This window comes from Canis lupus, chromosome 18 (assembly GCF_048164855.1).
Source record: "Canis lupus baileyi chromosome 18, mCanLup2.hap1, whole genome shotgun sequence".
In the NCBI taxonomy this organism is placed as follows: Eukaryota; Metazoa; Chordata; class Mammalia; order Carnivora; family Canidae; genus Canis; species Canis lupus.
Window position 1 is genome coordinate 48034747 of NC_132855.1, and position 19780 is coordinate 48054526.

Genomic DNA, 19780 nt, shown 5'->3' on the forward strand with positions numbered 1-19780 from the left:
TAGGACATCTCCCTTACATTGGCCCTCAGTGTGCCTTGTTCTAGGTCAGTGATTGCCAGTGGGGAAGGACCATAACTTTGTGATTTGGCAAGGCATGGAAACATTTTTGGATGTCACAACTTCATGACTTCAGGTACCACTGGCATGCAGTCTAGTGGGTGGAGGCCAATGATGCCACAAACCCTCCCACAAAGCACAGGGGCAGCTCCAGCCCAATAGTGCTAACGTTGAGAAACTCTACTCTAGATTCATCTTACATATCCATGGAAAAAGTATAAATTTTTCCATCTAGCAGTCTGTCTGATACTTGGACACAGCTAACTGCATGTTATAATAAGACTAGCAATTCATGTATGACTCTTCCCAAAGCATTTAAATTTAAAGGAGGAATGAAACATTGAGGGAAGGTAATGCTTCATGCAAACTGACCCATCCATGGTCGACCTCTTTTGCACTGTGGACTTGGATGGAGGAATAATAGAGTGGTGTCTGATTGTGCTGTTCCCCTTGTCCCATCTAGAAACTTACTTACTGTTATACTTACTGCAGGGGATTTAGTTTAAGGAGTTGTTCTTGTCAGACACATGATGTGAGCAATGCATGGCATATCCAAATCCATGTCATGATAAATAAGAATGTTATAATGACCCTCTCCCAGGGTAAGAGAGGTCCTCAGATATGGATATTACTAAAAATTCTGTAAAAGCATCTAACCATACCAGGCATGAGAAAGGAGTAGTGAGAAACTCTCAAGGCTCTCTTCTCCCTTTCTATGAGTTCACCTTGTAGATGCCATCTAACCCATGTCCCGATTTGTTGCTGAGGTCAGTTTAACACTCAGGGACACAGCAACTGGGTCAATTTATACTTACACGTTCAGTTAAAATGTGTTCCACACTGCAAGAAAAGCTGAAGAAATGATACAGCCTCTGAAAAGGAGTGAGGAACATTTTTGGGAAGGATTCAAGGGACATTTTTGAATGGACAATTGAGGAGCTCTAACTACGGTCTGTTTAAAAAAGCACAAGCATAAACAATGCTTCAAAATAAGTACCATGTAGACAATTGCTGCGCTAAAGCAACCAACCTGATCCTCTTCTTGAATAAATACTATTTTCCCTCAAAGTGGGTGGATTGCAGGCTTGTAGAGAAGAGCAGAATCATCTTTAAAATGCTTTGAAAAGACACTGATTGACCAGAGGGGGTGAATAGACCCCACGTGTATTTGCTAATAAAGAAGGATTTTTGATGCTAGCTTTCATTGATTATCCAGTTAAGAAATCAATACTGTTGTTTTATAAAAAGGACAACCACAGAGTAGTTTGCACTACTTAGTAAGAGCATTGGGAAAATAATTATTAAGGTCTTCATCCATGGTGATACAGTTTAACTCAGCAAATCATTAAGAATTTCCCCTTTCAGGCAGTTTTCATTCTCTGCAAACAATGCCTATTGTATGAGCTAACACAGCAAGGGGCATCTCCACTGCTGACTTCCAGAAAGTTCTTTTCTGTGAGGAGATAATGAAAGAAGAGGAAGCTGGAGAGAAAGCATCTCCTGGAGCAATCCCACCAATGAAGTAATCTAGGCTCACCTGGGGAGATTATTACCATTTTCTAAAATTCTCTCTCTCACCAGGCAATTTTGTGACAGAAAACTCTGTGATCTGGTTTGGGACTGGGAGCTACACTTAGATGATAGGAATTTTTAACTGTGTGGTGGATTCATGTTAGTACATTTCTTCCATGGCTTCACCCTCTTTTTTCCTTCTGCTCGGTTCAAGCAAAGTACTTCCTAGTAAATATTCAGGAAGTCAAAAGTACTTAAAATTGGATTTGGCGTGTTGACTGATGTGAATGAATCTTTGTGGCCACTAGCTACATGCTGTCACTATAGTTACAACATCGGGGCCTGTGATGAGAATCAGTCCAAGAGCAGTAGGTGAGTATGCGGGGTACCCTGAAAAAGCCACTCTCCTAAAATATTTTCTCTGTTAGTGTGTAAGAGTGCTTTCAGTTCACCATCAGAAATGTATCGCTTTGGAATGCCTTTGACTACTTGTTTTAAAATTCTTATTAAAAGGCTTGTTTCAAATAGATAACACACTTTAATTCTTAGCTCTGTAGCTAAGAGCTTCCTCAAACCTTTCTTCTTTCACAATACCTAGCTGAAAGCAAGGCCCTTTGAGGAAGGGTCTCTTGGACCCTTGGAAGAGTGTGTGAAGTTAGGTGTATAGACAAATTGCTCTACCTTCTAGCTTACCTTGGCTGGGACCAGCCTGTGTGTGATCTAGTCAGAGCCTCAGCATTCATGACACCAGGAGGCGTCCTGTGGAGGAGGAAGTGAAGCCCTCTCTGCACTTCCTCTCCAGCTCACCCCCTTCCTCATGTCAAGGCTTTTCCCTTGGCACACAGACATCTGCCACAATATTCTAATTGGTTTCCTGAGATCCAGCATCTCATTCATGATGCTGAATGTAGCCTACATGATCCATGTAGCCTTTCTCCAATGCAACTGTCATTCTATCAGTCTTCCTCAGAACCTTTCTAAATTTCGTTTCTGACCTTGTGAGCCACATAAACATATTCTGAATTGTAGTTACTGTTACTTCATAGAAGTATTGTAGCTGGAGCCAGATTTTAAGTTCCTTGAGGCCAAGGCTGTGTTCACTCTTATGTTAGTGGTCTTTCTACCCTTGTCACAGTGCAGAACACACAGAAGGGGGTGACTTGCTGTTGAGGTACATGGGGCTTCAACCATGGTTTGGCCACTGGGAGGGCCTCGGAGTTGGTTTTAGGTATGGCTCTTCCACTGACATTTTCCTGTTATTGTGGGGACATGATAGTTACTATTTATTGTATCTGTTAGTGTTTTGGTGAGCTGTTTCCCACAGATACGTTTAATGTATCCTCTGAACAACCTGACAAGATACATGCTATTTTGCTTATTTTACAGGTAGGTTAGTCAATGATGGGGATGGAATTAAAATCCAAGTCTTTCTGGTAAAAAATTGATATCCTTTTCATTATAGCATAATACTTTTGGCTTCCTTATTTATACTATGGAGACAGAAACCATATCAGCATTTGTGACTTTATGGTAATATTGTCCAAATAAATGAAATAATAAGCCAGGTCCTTTGAAGATTAAGAAGTAGCTTCTTTCCTTGTGAACTTGTACAGGATTTTAATAGCCCATGTTTTTTTTCCCTAAAACAATCTGCCCTTTTTTGAGGATATACTCAGATAGTAAATAAGTAAAATTAGATTTAAAAAATCTATGTGCCTGGCATAGTTTGTTAATTACTTTGGAAAAATAGGTATTTACACATCTGCTATAGAATGTTATTTACTGCACTGGGAGAAACTAAGATCAGAAAAGTATATGTGTAATCCCTTACCAGTGGCAATATCGGGTATATCATAAATATTTATAAAATTATTGACACTCATCTGGTGAAATTATTGTTGAAAGATGACAGATACATATTTTTAATTCTCTCTTCTCAAATAGCAAATCCCATCTCTCCTGATCCAAATATAGAAATAGCGGCAAAATTAACATAATATGCTTTGAGATGTGCAATATTTTCTATTCACCTAATGAAGTCAAAGGATGTTTATGGAAAACCAATTATCCTAATTACTCATAATATGAGGGTGTGTTCTGAAGAAGGAAAGAATTTGAATTACCTCATTTAGAACAGCAAAGAATCTTAAATGCAAGAATCTGGGAGATAGAAAAAAGATTATTCCAAGGCAAATAGAGCCAATTAAGTGGTTTGTGACATATAAAGACAACATGAATGTAATATGACTTCCTTTAGTGCTTGGGGCTTTGATTGTAGTAATCTGGTAGGAAACAAAAAATATTGAACTACAACTAACACATAGAAATCATATGGGATGGTTCAAAGAGCACAAAAGTACACAAGATCTGAGTTCTAATGCTTGAGCTACCTACCAATGGGTGTTGTCATGAAACTAGTCTTTCTGGGGCTTGGGAAAATGAAAAGGTTGAGTTAGACAATTTTCTCAGCTCTTTTCTGTCTCTAAAATTCCATGGCCCTGTGAGTATTGCTAGAGTTTGAATAATACGTTCCTTCTTTTCCCAACAAAATTATGAGAGCCAATTGTCAGCTTTTTATCTAGCTTGTTACATGATGAATTGTTTCCTTTTTTTTTCTTATGGTAGTAATTCAGTGGCTTTTTTGTGTACATTTTCAGATTTACACCATGAGAAATTGTTTATGATTTATCTCTGAACAAAATGACGCCTTAGTATAAATTAGTGTAAAAAATAATTTCAATGTTGTTTCTTCCTGTAGTTTATTGTATAGATGGCTTCAAATCATCATGCCACTTTATATCCACATCCTTTGTGACGTAACTTTGTAGCACTTGTCCTATGGGCAGGACACATTCCTCTGCTCCTTGATTCTGGGCTGAGCCTTGTCAGTTGCTTTGGTAAATGGGATACTAGCAGATATGCCATCAGCAGAAGCCTGGAAGGGGCCTGTGTAGTTAAGTCTGCATTCCCTTGCACCTCTGCCATCTCTCTGAGAACACATTTGAGCAAGCCCACTGATTCCAGGTGGAGGATAAGGGACAACCTGAAGTAGAACCTGAACCCAGCCTTGATCAGCTCACTCCAGCTGATCTTCAGAATTATAAACTATAATAATAAATAATTATTATTTCAAGTCATTAAATTTTGGGGTAGTTTGTTATGCTATAGTAGCTATCTGATACCCTTCTAAATAATTTTCATTGCCAGAGAAAGGTTCGGTTTGCAATACTGTATTATCAAATACCCATAGACATCATCAATTATATTGTTAATATCATCCATTAATGAAATTATTAGGACATTTTCTTTTTGTTTCCCTGCGACATAAAACCAAAGAGACACAGCATTTTAGTAATAGTACTGGCCCATCTTACCTGTATGGAAACACTGCTGTATGAGCCGCCAATGACCCCTGCAATGAGCAGTGGAATATTTTCTTGAATGGCATAGGATCCATCAGGACACATATATTCAGCTTCATCCACTTTAGTCAAAGATGCCCTGATGAATTCCAGTGATTGCTCTAATGCATAAGTATCCCTTGAGCACGTATCCAAAATGTGTACACCCAACTTCACTCCTGGTAGCAAGTAATTGTCTTTGTTGATTTCATCAATAGCAAACAGCATGGCTTCCAGGCGTTGGATCCCTCGTTCTTCATTGATTCGCCCACATTCTTCAGTTCCAGTGCCTTTTTCATTAATAGGAAACAGGCCCCCTAAAACAAGGTCCCCTTCTATTTTAATCTCCCTCCTCAAAAAGTTATGGTCCCCTAAAGAGAGTAAAAATCCCTTTGAAAACAAAGCTAACGTAAGAACTTGGAGTCTTGTCAACATCTTCATGAATCCCGTTTCTGTACCTCTGGGAGATATCAATGGATGAAGCCAATGTTGCCCACTAGGCCTCCTCTCTCATTTCCAGACTGGATCTTTTGCCTGTCCTTCAAATAAGGGAGGAACAGACTAACAGAGCCTGTCACCAAATTCCTAAAGAGATAAAAATTATATGAACAAAAATGGTAAAGAAAACAATAGTGATTATATGGATGCCCCCCCCCCATCAGACCTTTGAAGGGAGCATGACTCAAGTTACCATTTAGCAGACACATACTGTACCCCTGCACCAGGCACTCTCCCACAGATATCCTCACCCAGTCCTTACAACACATAGTGACATAGATCTTAATGCTCCCATCTCCCAGAAATGGATCCCGAGGACTAAAGAAGTTAAGTGACTTGACAAAGTGTACCTAGAATGGAAGTAGTGTTTTCTAGCTTTCCTAATGCTAAGTTCAGAACTCCATCTATTTAGTCATTGACTCTGCTGTTGGTAGGATAGTAACTTGGATATGAGTCTTTACCCCTTCTCTTTCAGCTTCCTTTATAGACCTTTCCTTTTTATTCACTCTTTTCTTTCCATTTGGGGACAGAGCAATGGGAAATCTTTCACTGTTTCTTCATTTCTACCACCACATTCCTGATCTCCCTTTGTTCCAGATACTCTCAGCCCACTGCAATCAAGATTCTGCCTTTAATCTCTAAAATAAAATTTAAAAAGCTCTGGAAAAAGCTACTACTTATTTACTAGTTTCCAAATTCACTAACCCCACTGTAGTCCTCATTTTACTTGACCTCATTTGAAATTCTGACTCCTTTCTACCTGCTCCAACTTCCTAAGTTTCTGTTCTTTTGCTTCTACATCTCACATTCCATTGTTGGACCCTCCTCCCCCACTGCATTCCTGTAGGTCATCTGCTTTCACCGTTTTAACTATCACTGAAATGACTCCTAGGTTGTCTGCCTCCTAAACAGATCTGCCTACACATCCCTCTGACATCTCAAGGTCGATAAGCTATAACTTCTCCCTTATCTCTGTGAATGGATCTCTGTACCCAGCTTCTCAAGCCAGAAACCTGCAAGCTGGAGCTTTTCCTGCTTAACTCCCTCCCACACTTAATTAGCCACTAAGTCCTGTAAAGTCTACCCATTTAACATCTCTCAAAGCCACCTCCTTGTTTATAACTCTGCTGTGTGAGGCTCTTGTTATCACTAACAGGACCATAGCAGTAGATTCCTGTACAGCTGCTGCAGGCCCTAAAAGCATGTTTTCATGAGGAAGGGAAAGATAATAACCTTTCTCAAGTACAAAATTTTCAAATTTATTATTGTATAACCTGTACTACAGATGATGAAGAAAGTCCAATGGCTGATAGCTGTCTCCTCCAGCCAGTGTTAGGCAAGCCCCGATTTGGCCCTCTAATTTCGAAGAGTATAGTGATTACTAGTGTGGGGGTTTCCGTAGTAGGTTGTAATTTAGGACAGTTCCATAGATCAAGCTTCTTTTTACAAAACGGCTTAATGGAATCAGGCAAAGCCCTATTATGAGGATCCTGCTTTTGACAATAGGCTGGGGTCTTCCCAGGGAGCTTGCCAAAATCCTGGTGTGGAGTAGCCTGCTTGCATGCACACAAACCAATGGGCCTATTGTTGTACTCCTTGCCAACCATCTCCCTAGCACTAGAGCAAGCACTGGCCAGCTCCCTCGCTCTGCTTGTTCACTGCCCTTCTCCCGGAGGAGGCAAGCTTACTATTTTTAGAATCTGGTGAGAGAAGTGATAGTAGGGATTCCTGGAGAGTTCTCCTGACACGGTACAGGTGCCTGTCCCTGTGTGTGGTTTGGTATACCTGTCTGCCCTTCTGCTTTTGTGCATAATTATGTATTGGTAGGTTTTATGAAGGAGGGGGCTCTTCTGGCCACATCTAAACTTAATCAGGATGTCTGAAAGCCACACAACCTGTGTGATAGATTAGCAAATGATAATAATCTGAATGGTGTCCTGTTGGAGGAGGTACTTGAATAATGCATAATCTTAATTGTTCAGAATGGTCCATCTCCCGTCAATCTATACTGACTTCCTTTTGCCTCTAGGTTGACGAATTGACTTCTTTGTGCTCTATGATCTTATCCTTGGCTAGCTCTCAAGTGTTACTGCTCACCATGCCCATCAGTTCCATCCCACCTCTGCCTTCACATCTTATGCTCCAGCTGTTACTGAACCATGTTTATCTGAGAGGATATCTAGAATGTTGATGGCCCCTTGGTTCTACTCGTGTTTTTCCCTTTGCCGCGAATGCTCTTCTATACTCATTTTCTAGTAATCACCCACTTAACATTTAAGACTCAATAGTCACCACTAGAAAAGTCTGAGAATTTTTTTCTTATCTTCCTTCCCTGGTGAAATTGTTTACTTCCTGCTTTATATCCCTACTGTAGCTAGTTCAAGAAATGTTTATTTTTACTATTATCATTCTTTTTTTGTTTCCTTGTCTGCTCATTGGGAATAAATAGAATAGCAAAACACTGAGGATTTTTGAGGTATGAGGAAAAAAAATCAAAACTCACAAAAAATAGAAACAGGAACTATTCCAGTATGTACTTCAACATTTTTGACATTTCTCCCTTTTCATGTTAGCAGTGCCCTTTAAAACCTGAGTTCCCAATGCTTTCTGTTCCTTCTTCATGGAGCAAGTGATGTTTTTTTTTTTTTTTTTTTTGAGACACAAGAGTCATCTGGGTTTTGTTTTGTTTATTTATGTGTGAGCCTCAGCAATGACAACAGCAGTCATTGGAATGCTCAGTGTTAGCCCAGAGCCTCTCTGGGAGATCTGCCACAGTGCACCAGAAAATCTAATAATAATAATTTTTTAAAAAGTTGATATTGTAGTAGGGTTTTTTTGGTTTCATATCAATTTCTGGTCTGTCTTTGATCTGTATGTGCAGTTCCCTTTGAAGCAAAACTGCCATGGAAGGCAAAAGACACTGTGATGATTATCAATGATAAAGCAGCAGAAATAGCTCTATAAAATAATTGTTTTATGTGCCTAATAAAAGAGAATAGCTAATTAAAAGAAGCTCATCAACACAATATTACCATGTATATATGAAAAAATATGGATATCTTTTGAATCTGAAGAAAGATTTTCTGAGAAAAAATGCTCTTTGCTGAAGCAGACTTGAAAGGGAACGTCACATTACACACTAAAAGTCCTAAAACATATTAGTCTATCTGTTTCACAGGTAGGAGCTGTGTTTTATTTATCTTTGTGTATCCATGGCTTGGCAGAGTGTCTGCCTGCGATGTAGAAGGTATTCAACAAATGCTTCTTGAAGGAATAGAGACATCCATGATTATTATGTTTGCAGATGACTCTTTACTATTTTACTTGTGGCACAGGAAAAGAGAACTAAAATAGAGAAAGTGGTTATTTTATTTCATCACCTACCTAACCATCCCAAGGACTCTTATCCTATTATGCTCTTTGATGGTAGCACCGCTAACAGGTAGAACTAGAGGAATTAACTCTGTAAAGATGCCAGAGAAAAATGCTGTCTTTGTATTTGGCAGTTGCTGCTGACATGGGTCCCTATGCAGCTAGAAGAGTTGTGGCCTCAGGTTGACCTACATTTACTTAAGTGAAAGCTTCAGTCAGGAGAATTCTAAATTAAAAGCATGCATATTATCCTATTTCAAAGCATCAGAGATGCATTCACTCAAATATTTACTGAACACCCACTATGTGTGTGCTAGGCCATCAGCTGGCTCTGCAGAATATAAACTTTAATTGCAAACAAATGGACATTATCTCTGCTGTCAAACGACTTTCTAAATGCTTAGGTATTTTTCTTTAGAAAGCAACAGAAAGATAACTCATCTGTTTTTACCAACTATCTCCATCATTTATGAAAATCTTAAAAAGCAGCGTACCTTAGGTTTCTTTGAAGGTGTAATTAAGTGCTTGACTCAAAAAGCAATCCATTAAATATTACATGAAAACATTTAAAAATTAGATATACGTATCTTAAAAAGAAGTTGACAATGTTATGTAAAATATTTTTCCTTTAAGCCCTCTGCCAAGACATCTTTGAGTAACATTCAGTGTAGTCCTGGAGAATTACAACTTAAAAATCAATTAGAGTAATGTTTAAATATGCGATCTTAGTATTTTTTGTTTACCTTTTCCTTAAAGCAAAATTTAAAATGATTAAGACTGTAGGGCCATGAATAATTTAAAGACACTTAGCATTACTTAAAATGAAGCCCTGAGAGCTAAAAGAACAGGAAATTAAAATTTAACATTGAAAAATAGACAAACATGCTTAATTTAATGCAACTGTTTATCTCTGAGTAACAGCTTATCCGATTGTGGGAAAGGGCACCAACCACTTCTTTTCAAGTTCCGTTCATTATAAATCAGCCAGCAGCACATTCCCCAGATAAACAGGCTCCCCACTGCAGCCACATTCATATGCAGCTGGAGAATGGCAGCTCTGCAGTCAAAGTTCTCCGTTCAGGGATGATGAGTGATGTGTCAACTATAAACAAGCATGTGTAGCCCTCTCTGTAGGCAACCTGCTCACCAATGTTTTATTAATCAGTGCATTAATAGAACCTCAGAGGTTTGCTGTGAATATAACCCCTGGAATGTGTGGGCAAGAAGCATTCGTATACTCTGTGTATGCTAATATGTATTTTCCTTCCTCTCTTGACTTTGCCCAGGAACCGGGTGTTGAAAATGAAATCCAGTTGGACTCAATGAATAAGTAGTTTATTCAGGGGAGATATCATGCTAGCCACCATGACCACTCTCTCCTAAAAAGAAACCCTTAAGTTGCTGACGGGCTTTGAGTGTTCAAAGCCTTGCACATCCAAACGATCTGGAGAAAATTTGGGGTTATTGATAATCTATGAAATTTTGTTGCACTTCTGGTAATTTTTTTTTCAGCTGCCAGAATTATAGACAATAAAAGACATGGCCTTTGTTCTTGAACTGCCATTTTCAACTGGGTAAACAGAGCCTGTAGCTTACTGACATTTTTTAATAGCAGTATGTATCATGCGCAATTCTGAATCTTTTACTCTTACTAGGCAACAAACATATTTTTTCCAGAAGTTTTTAAGAGATTGTTATGAGTAGCTGACTAAAACCCAGTCATTTTTAGCGAATATAGCTTAAAACTTCTAGTTTAAATTACTACAACTGTAAAGTGGTCTAATTCCATTTGCTGATCCTGTATAGTTTGTTCTATGTTTGTTATAATGATCATATTTTGTTTTATACTTATTTGCCTAGTTTTTTGAAATAGAAATTTAGCAATTGGAAATCTTTCTTTCTTTTTTTAGATTTTATTTATTTGACAGAGAGAGAGAGAGAGAGAGAGAAAGTGAGTACAAGCAGGTGAAGTGACAGGCAGAGGGAGAAGCAGGCTCCAGGCTGAGCAGGGAGCCCAGTGCAAGACTAGATTCCAGGATCCCATGACCTGAGCCAAAGGCAAGTGCTTAACTGACCGAACCACCCAGGTGCCCCTGAAAATCATTCTTTCTTTCTTCCTCATTAGATTGAGCTATTGCATTTCAAGGACAATGCCTTAGACATTTCTGTTCTTCCCATAGTGCCTCACATATGTAGTTGTCAAATATTGGTTAAATGCTAAATTCCAAGGAGCATGTAAGTTTTTGAGAGATTGGTCAAGGGATTGGAAAAGTAATTTGGAAATTCCCTGCAGATAATGAAGAAGATAGCTGAAAAGACAACTCTTTTCCCCCCAAAGTGATTTTATAATAGGTCAAAAATCAACTTTAGCACTTAGAGAACTTGACTCAAATAGCTCTCAATCTTCCTTTGACTTTGAATTGCTAATTTTTAAGAAAAAATATATAAAGTGAAACTAGAAAAATTATAGAGTTTAGGACAAACATTGGTGTGAATAATGAAGAATGAAAAACAACACAGAACCTGCAGTCCAGGTTCCATGATGCATGAATGACAAGGCAGAAGAAGTGTGGAGGCGAGACCAATGTATTTAGATTTGAAGTTATGGAGGACAGTTCTGCTGTCTCTCAACATTTTCTAGATTGAGGAAGTTTGAGATACCACAATATACATAAAATTTTGTATAGCCGAAAACTTAGGTCAAGTAGTGGAAATGAATTGACCAGACTCTTTCCTTGAGCCTGTTTTATTCACAGAGAACACAGAAGCCCCAAAACCCTAGGTGGCTATCTAGAAGGAGACGCTGCCAGTTGAGATGATGGAGGCAGAAAGCGAAACTGAAGATAAAAAAGTAGAAACTCCCACTTTACTATTTCAACTTTGACTCTTTGCCCCCTGCAAAAAATCACATATACTATCTCCTTTATTCTCTGAATTTAGAAAAGAGTGTTTTTATGAGGTAGGCAAACAAATTTACAATTGTGCTAAACTTTAGTTCTTAGGGAAATTGCTGGTAATTTACTTCCAATCAATAATACTAACCTGCTTCATTCAATAGAGATTATATGAAAGACTTATTCACTTTTCATCGAAGTAAATCTTTATTGTTCTAAACACCACAAACTGCACAGTATTTTTCTGTGTGTATGTGTTTGTGTTGCCATTTCAGCTGTTATTTCATCCTTACATTTCCTAACTTCCTTACAAAGCCTTGAATTTGGGCCTCCCCCAATTCCCTGCAGCCTACCTTTGTCCTTTTCCTCTTAGAAGCTGCAAAGTCTAATAGAAGTTACAGGTCTGTCAGCATGAATAGAGAATACAGAAACTGGGTTTGTCAAAAGATTTCCTTGTAGCTCTGGACAAAATGGTAAAGGAAAGAAATGGAGAAATATTCTTCATAGGGGAACATTTTTACCTCTTGGTCATGTGATCTATCAACTGGCTGTTATTTATAATGTCTGGTGTGTATACAGTCCTTTCTCTTGAATAATGTCAAAGTATTTTGCACAATGAATTTACAGCTTCCTGGTTGGAAAGAATTACATTACCTATTGCTGAATAGAGGGAGAGAGAGAGAGAGAGAGAGAGAGAGAAAGAGAGAAATTTGTAATGCAAATTATTCAAGGTAACAGTGAGAAGTAAATATACAATTAGGATCTAAGGAAGTTTTTATCATTATTGCCCAATAAAGTCTCATGAAAGAGAACACATGTCAACACCTATCATACCGGTTTCCCTCCAGATATCATACCCATCTCTCAAGTTTTCCTTAGCAGGTAAATGGTAAAATATCTAAAACCCCGGAATCCCTGGGTGGTGCAGTGGTTTGGCGCCTGCCTTTGGCCCAGGGCGTGATCCTGGAGACCCGGGATCGAATCCCATGTTGGGCTCCAGGTGCATGGAGCCTGCTTCTCCCTCTGCCTGTGTCTCTGCCTCTCTCTCTCTCTCTGTATGACTATCATAAATAAATTTAAAAAAAAAATCTAAAACCCCACCAACTTTGCCTAGCGCTATATGACGCTGTTAGAATACCTTTAGCTGGCTTCTGTTTCTGGCCAGTCATAGTAATTGGTATTGAATCTCCCCTCCAGCTGAAAATAGCTATAAAACTGAACAAAATATATAAGGCAAGCTATGATCTTTGAGAGAAAGAGACACATGAGGGAAATTCCATGATTACCCTATGAATTTCCCAATATTCTACATGGGAGCACCTTTCAGCCCTGGGGCAATGATAGTATTGTTGACCTTAAAAGGAGCGATTAGAGTTCTTGGCTTCTGAAGTGGTTGCACTTTGTAGGGTAGAGAGCTGCACAGAGATGGTGAGCAGAAGATCTATGTGGTGCAAAGGCTGGTCATGTTATATACAGGGTGAGACTCAGTGAGGCCTGGCAGATATCATCTATCTGCAAGAAGACTGAGAGATAAATGTCAATATCAGAGGTTATGCATATTGGAAAATCAATGAAGTTCTAACTCAGCTCAAGTGGAGAGACAACACCAAGCATTATTATACTTTCAATTAGATTCCCAGAAAGGCTATCCTCTATAACTAAGGGCCAAGCACAGGGATGAGGGGCATGTCACAGGTCTATATCTAAATAGACCTGCTTTAAGGAGACTAAAACTAAGTCTAACAAAACTAAAATTATCTACCAGTTATTTAACTACCTGCTAAGACAAAACTCAAAACCCTTAAAGGAAGATGATAAAACTTCGACTGCCTTCAGTATAATTCCACAATAACCAGTATACAATAAAAAAAATGTTTGCTATATAAGAAAATAGGAAAATGTGACCCAGAGTAAAGAGAGAAAGCATTCAATAGAAATAGGCCCTAAAATGATTCATATTTTGAAATTAGCAGTCAAGAACTTTAAGTAGACTATAATAAATATGTTCAAAGATTTAAATATATGAATGAATAGATGAAAAATCTCATGAGAGAATGAAAAGCATAAGAAAACAAAGATGCTAGAACTCAAAAGTACAATATTTAAATATAAAATGCATGTGAGGAGGCACAACAAATTGGAGATGACAAAATACTAAAAAAAACCCCAAAACCCTTGAAGACAGATGAAAAGAAATGATCCAATTTGACCAGAGAGAAAAGACATTGAAAAAATTTGGACAAAGCTTTAGTGTTCACTTGGACAATATTAAGTAACCTAATACATGTGCAATTTGAGTTTCAGAAAGAGAGAAGAAAGAATGGAAGTAAAAAAAAAATGCTTGAGGAAATAATGACTGAACATTCCCCTTACTAGGTAATAAACATAAGGTTACAAAACCAAGAAGCTCAGCAAACCCTAAGCAGGATAAATACAAATAAAACTATACTATAGGCAAATCATAGCCAAATTGTTAAAACCAAAGATCAAGGGAAAACTTTGAAAACAGAGTAAAATAGCTCATACATGCAGGGTAACAGTATGAATGAAGGCTCACTGTTCATCAAAATCATTGGTGGCCATAATGCAGTAGAATGATATCTTTAAAGTTCTGAAGGGAAACTGGTCACATACCAAAAATCTATTTCCAGTTTAAATATGCTTCAAGAAGGAAGGTGAAATACAGATTTTTAAGGCAACTAAAAGTGAGAGATTTCATTGCCAGCAGACTTAAAATATGAGAAACGTTAAAAGAATTACTTCAAAGAGGAAATGACACCAGATGGAAATCCAAATATATAGGAAGGAATAAAGGGCACCAGAAATGATAAATGTATGGGTTATTGTAGAAGAATATCCATTAAATCTAGTTACCAGGTATTGTTAGAGTGAGTTCATGAAAACTGTATTTGTCAAAAATAAAAAATGGTAAGAAAAAATGAGTTCCACTACCATTTTGTCCATTATACTTTGATTTTACTTCTCTCTGTGTATATGTTTGCATTTATCCTAGATCCTGTTAGCTGAAAACCTTTTTACACCTTCTAGAGTCCCCCTGCTAAAAGAACAATGCCATAATTCAGAGGCCATGCTTCTGAAAGATAGACAATAGCCAATAACATATTCTTCTTTATTATATAGCTGTTAATAGATTCAATGAATGATGAAACCCTGGTACAGCTATACTAGTTGTTAAAATATTAAAATACTTCCATTCAGTTAGTGAACAGTAAAATCCACTAAGCCCTCTGGATTTTCCTCCACTTTCCTGGTTGCTCTGGTTCTTCCACTGGCTTATCTCTATCACTTCTCCCAATTTCCTCATGACCCAGCAAGGAAAGTGTTAAATTCTGGTACAGTAGGGTCTTTAGGTTCCAACACGAAGGGTAGGGCTACTGTCCATTTTCATAACATGATACTGATTGCTAAACATTTGAATATCACCCCTGAATTGACTTGCTGAATAAGATATTGGGAAAAATGGGGAAAGTTTCAGTTTTAAGCAAGATTTTCATTAGCTAGAACAAAACTGGATTTTTCCTTGTAGTTTGACTGATTAGCATCCATTTCTAATTTTTTCTTGAAACTGTACCATAATTTTTTCTTGGAAACCTGATGCATATGTTCATAACGTAAGGTGAATCCATTCTTGGCTTGATAGGTAGCTTGTGATACATATGACTAACCAGAATGTGATATGTCCCTGGCCACAGCAATCAGTTCCGGGATGAGTCTGTGACCAAATCATTGCCAACCAGGGTTAATCTGAGAACACATTTTAGAATAATCAGGAGAAAAGCATCCTCTTTCTATGAGAAATGGATATAAGCCCGGAGCTGTTGGCAGCCATCTTACCACCTTGAGTCAAGAGCCTGAGGTGCAAAGCCAAGAGACAGAAAAATAGTGAAACCTGACAATATTATATGGACTATTCAATCCAGCTATGATTTCCCAGTTATGTGAGAGAGCAAATTCTTCTTTCTGCTTAAGTCAGTTTGAAGTATGTTTGTGACTTGTCCCTGGGTGATTCCTGAGTAGAACCTCTCTTCTTTTCCCATTCCTTTTTTATTAAAGATGCTAAAATTTGGGATGCCTGGGTGGCTCAGCAATTGAGTGCCTGCCTTTGGCCCAGGGCATGATCTTGGAGTTCCACGATCAAGTCCCACATTGGGCTCCCTGCATGGAGCCTGCTTCTCTCTCTGCCTATGACTCTGCCAATCTCAATCTCTCTCTCTCTCTCTCTCTGTGTGTGTGTCTCATGAATAAATAAATAAAATCTTAAAAAAATAAAATTTATTAAGCACCTACCCTCTGCCAGAAACTAAAATTAATGTTTCATGTAGATTATTTTATTTAATCTTGCAGTTTTCCTCCTACTCAGGTATGCACTACCATAGGTACCTGATTCTATGCAGAATCTCAGATGGACCCCGGCTTCATGATGGTTCCTGTTGTGTTACTCTATCTATGTATGAATAAATTTTCCTAGAAATGCAACTACTCTAGTTGTCCCTTCTTTCATACTCTTATCAGATTCCCCACTTTCTCGAAACTTACTTATGACAAGTGAAATCATCCGATATATTGAGCTGTCAGTTTTCAGCGCATTAATGCAAGTTAGTTTGTTAACCAGTTAGGGATGGTCAAATTTTCAATGGGCCACAACAGTGGCTTAAGGAAAGAGAAACATTATAAATCATTGGGTTTTAGAAACCTCAGTGTACATATATTGCAGTGTGAGGACCTAATTGGTGTTCTTCAAGTTATAGCACTTATGAACTCCATACTCAATTAGAAACAACTTGTACATATCAACCACTGTGAAATTTTGGGCTGAGAATAATCCTTCCCTCACCAAATAGCCAATTTAATGCCAGGCAATGAAATGCCTTTGACGAGTTATCTCCAGCGTAATGGGGTTCTCTGGTGACTGATGTGACTTTAAAACATATTTGTTCACTTCTTCTTTGTTGAAAAATTTAAGAGGAAATTATTGGTGTGCTTTAGTCGGCTGATGTGAGCTCTTAATGGCCAATTATTCATATTTCTTCCCAATTCTGTGTGTCAGTGATATCACGTTGGTAGCTTCAAATTAGCAAAATGGGAGTATTTACTTAGTAGAAATCAGCAAACATTAACAATTGGTTTCTCCTCACAAATCCTACAGATCTGGTTTTTAAACATTTACCAGCACACAACTGGGTATATTAACAATATGATCTTAAAATCTGTTCCTAGAGAATCAAATAGGAAAAGCGTGGGAAAGCAATATTGCAGAATGCCTTCTTTGATCAGTGCTTTTCTATCTGCAGATCACAAGCTATTCATGTGTCATGAAATACATTAGTGAATTACAATGAGCATTTTAAAAGGAAATAGAAGTATTTAAAATAGAATAGAGAAAGCCAAAAACACTGATCCAAGGCATATAGTAAGGTTGAGTATTATCTTCTAAAGCGGTTTTTTTTTTTTTTCTGATGTGTATGAGTGTATGTCTTGGGTTATAACGTAAAATAATTTCTTACTGGCTCATGGTCAAAAGAAGTTTGAAAGCCATTGTTGTACAATGTGGGCTCTGTAGTCAAACACATGTTTGAATCTATAATATTGGCATATGACCACCTTCCTATTCCTCATTTTATATATGTATCCAATGGAGACAATGGTAGTACCTATCTCAGGGTTTGTTTATAGGATTAGATAAAATAATACAAAACATTAGCTCAATAACTGTTAGCTACTATTAAAATTTTCAGTAGTGAGGATAATTTGCCATTGGCTTCAGTGCAATTGGTGTGTGGCGGGGTGGTATTCTGAACTCTCCACATAGCCACCTAGAGTCCAAAGCCTGTTGTTTCAGGATTGAATTACTTTAACTGCTTAGTCTTTATTTCCTCAGTTAGTGAACAGAACCACCTGGTGGTAGTCTTCTATTATGCTGACTTTCTCTTGGCTGATGCTTAGGAGCTATGTGATCTTGGGAGAAATCACTGGCTGACTGAATGATGCAAGGTGGGACCTCAAAGCTCCTTGATGTCCAGTAAATTCTGGCTTGTTTGGCGTTTATGGGTGCTAGAGACCATAAAATGCCAGGAGAAAATGGAAAGTGATCACCTAAGAAAAAGATGCAAGGTGCTTAGCAAATTGATTTATTCCCTTTCTCCTGAAAAAAACATGTTTTCATCCCTGCTCCCTTGATCCTTTCCTGTCATACTGAGTTTTATTGAGAGAGGGCTGGACACCTCTTCTGTGTCTGTCTGGACTAGGACATTAACTGACTTGTATACTGAGATGAGAATGTTTAAGATTCTGCCCACAAATGGTCTTAATTTTAATTATCACAAGGCATCAGAGCCTCAGGTACAAAGGGTTTGGGCCCTTGTGGCTGTAATGATTATTAGTCTTTAAATTCCATGGCAACTGCTATGCCTGTGCCGACAAGTCTGGGCTGCCCTATGCCCTCTTATCCAGTCCCTGCATGCTTTTCAGGGAGAATGATCCCTCTGTCTCAGTATATATCTAAATGTGGGAAGCTCCTCACACAAAGCTGTATAACTGGAGGCATATAGATTTTCAACCAGCAGGCTAACGTGTCTCTTGTATAGCTTGAACTTTTAAAGTGGTTCTGACTTTATCTGTATTTTTAAAAAGACCAAGTAGAACACAAAGCCCTCCTATAACACAGCCTCAAGGCATGCCTTCCTTTCCTTGTGTTACACCCAATTTACCAGCATGAAATTATGACACTCTGATATTACACAAAGGCCCATTTCCCCAGGCAAGAATGGGGTGGTGTGAGACACAAAGGAGTGTACACTGTCTCAGTCTGCTTGTGTAAAAGCCAAAATCAAGCAAAAGTAGTCTATGGTGTTGGAAGTCAGGATGGATTTCACTCTTGGGGATCTGGGAAGTTAGTGCCTAGAAGGAAGAATGAGATCCCTCCTTGAGTGCTGGTAACTTCCTGTTTATTGATTGGGGTTTTTGTTCCATGAGGGGTGTTGTGTGTGAAAATTCAAGCAGCACTGTTACAATAGATGCATTTTTCTGTCTGTATATTACACTTCAGTGAAAACTTAAAAAGTAATGATCAAGTGAAGAAGTAGAGCAGCTATAGAGCAGCTATGTATTTTTTAAAAAATGGTTTTGTATGACAAATCGGCCATAGGGGTAATGACATAAACTTGCAACTGCGGGCTTATTAACGATACTTGCCCTCATGAGAGAATCCCTTACTGCCTGGAGAGAGGCCCTGGTGGAAAATGAGGGCTTACCTCATTGTGAGTGAGTGTTGGCCATGCAGAGGCCTCCTTCTCATTATAACTGGAAACTAGTCACTGTGTTTTCCTTCCTGTATGTCAGCAGAAATCAGGAATCAGAGTGCAATCAGCTAGTACACCAGTCGCCTGCAGCCTGAACGTGGTATCCATGATTCACCAGCTTAGGCTGGATGGCAACAGAGGTGCTAAGCTCCACTCAGAGGAACCCATTCTGAGATGTGGCAACTACTGCTTTTATGGTTACAGTTCTGAAAAGTTGAATGGAATTAATCCTTGACCTTATTAGGTTCCAGTGTTCAAGGAATTCTGCTCAATAATTTCTTAAAAATCACTTATTCAATCTATGATGTGTCAGTACTATGATGCAAGGATGAGTGAGACAGCATCCCTTCTAAATTCAAGAAAATATGGTTTCTAGGAACTGTGATGGCCGTTAAAAGCTAAATGTGCAAAGTCACCCAAACTAATGTTGGCAGAGTACTCCAGTGTGCCAAACTCAATAAGGACCAAAAGATACCTCCTCTCCTTGCTGTAATTGTTTGCCTCTACCACACAGTTTGGGCTAGATAATCATGTCAAAGTAGGATGGCAAACTGTGAGTGCAGAGTTCCAAGGGCTGCATCTACTACTGTCCTTTCCAGATATGGTTAATTTTTTAGTATCTCCATCCTGTCCTCTGTGAGGTCTGGTGCTATTTCAGACAACTGGGAAACTGAGGCCCACCATCAGTTATTATGTGAGAGTATATAAGCAGACATCTGCTTCTAGC

General features: G+C 38.5%; 1 protein-coding gene across 2 annotated transcripts in view; it reads right to left on the minus strand.

The window, feature by feature from the left end:
• GRM3 (glutamate metabotropic receptor 3) overlaps positions 1-19780 on the minus strand; it is a 209478-nt gene that overhangs the window by 84354 nt on the left and 105344 nt on the right. The window contains exon 2 of one of the 2 annotated variants that reach the window (XM_072784376.1): positions 4944-5555. The exons of the other annotated variant lie outside the window; for it this stretch is intronic. Within the exon in view, the coding sequence (XP_072640477.1) occupies positions 4944-5411 (468 nt within the window). The 5' untranslated portion in view covers positions 5412-5555. The remainder of the gene's footprint in view (positions 1-4943; positions 5556-19780) is intronic. 2 annotated transcript variants of the gene reach the window in all.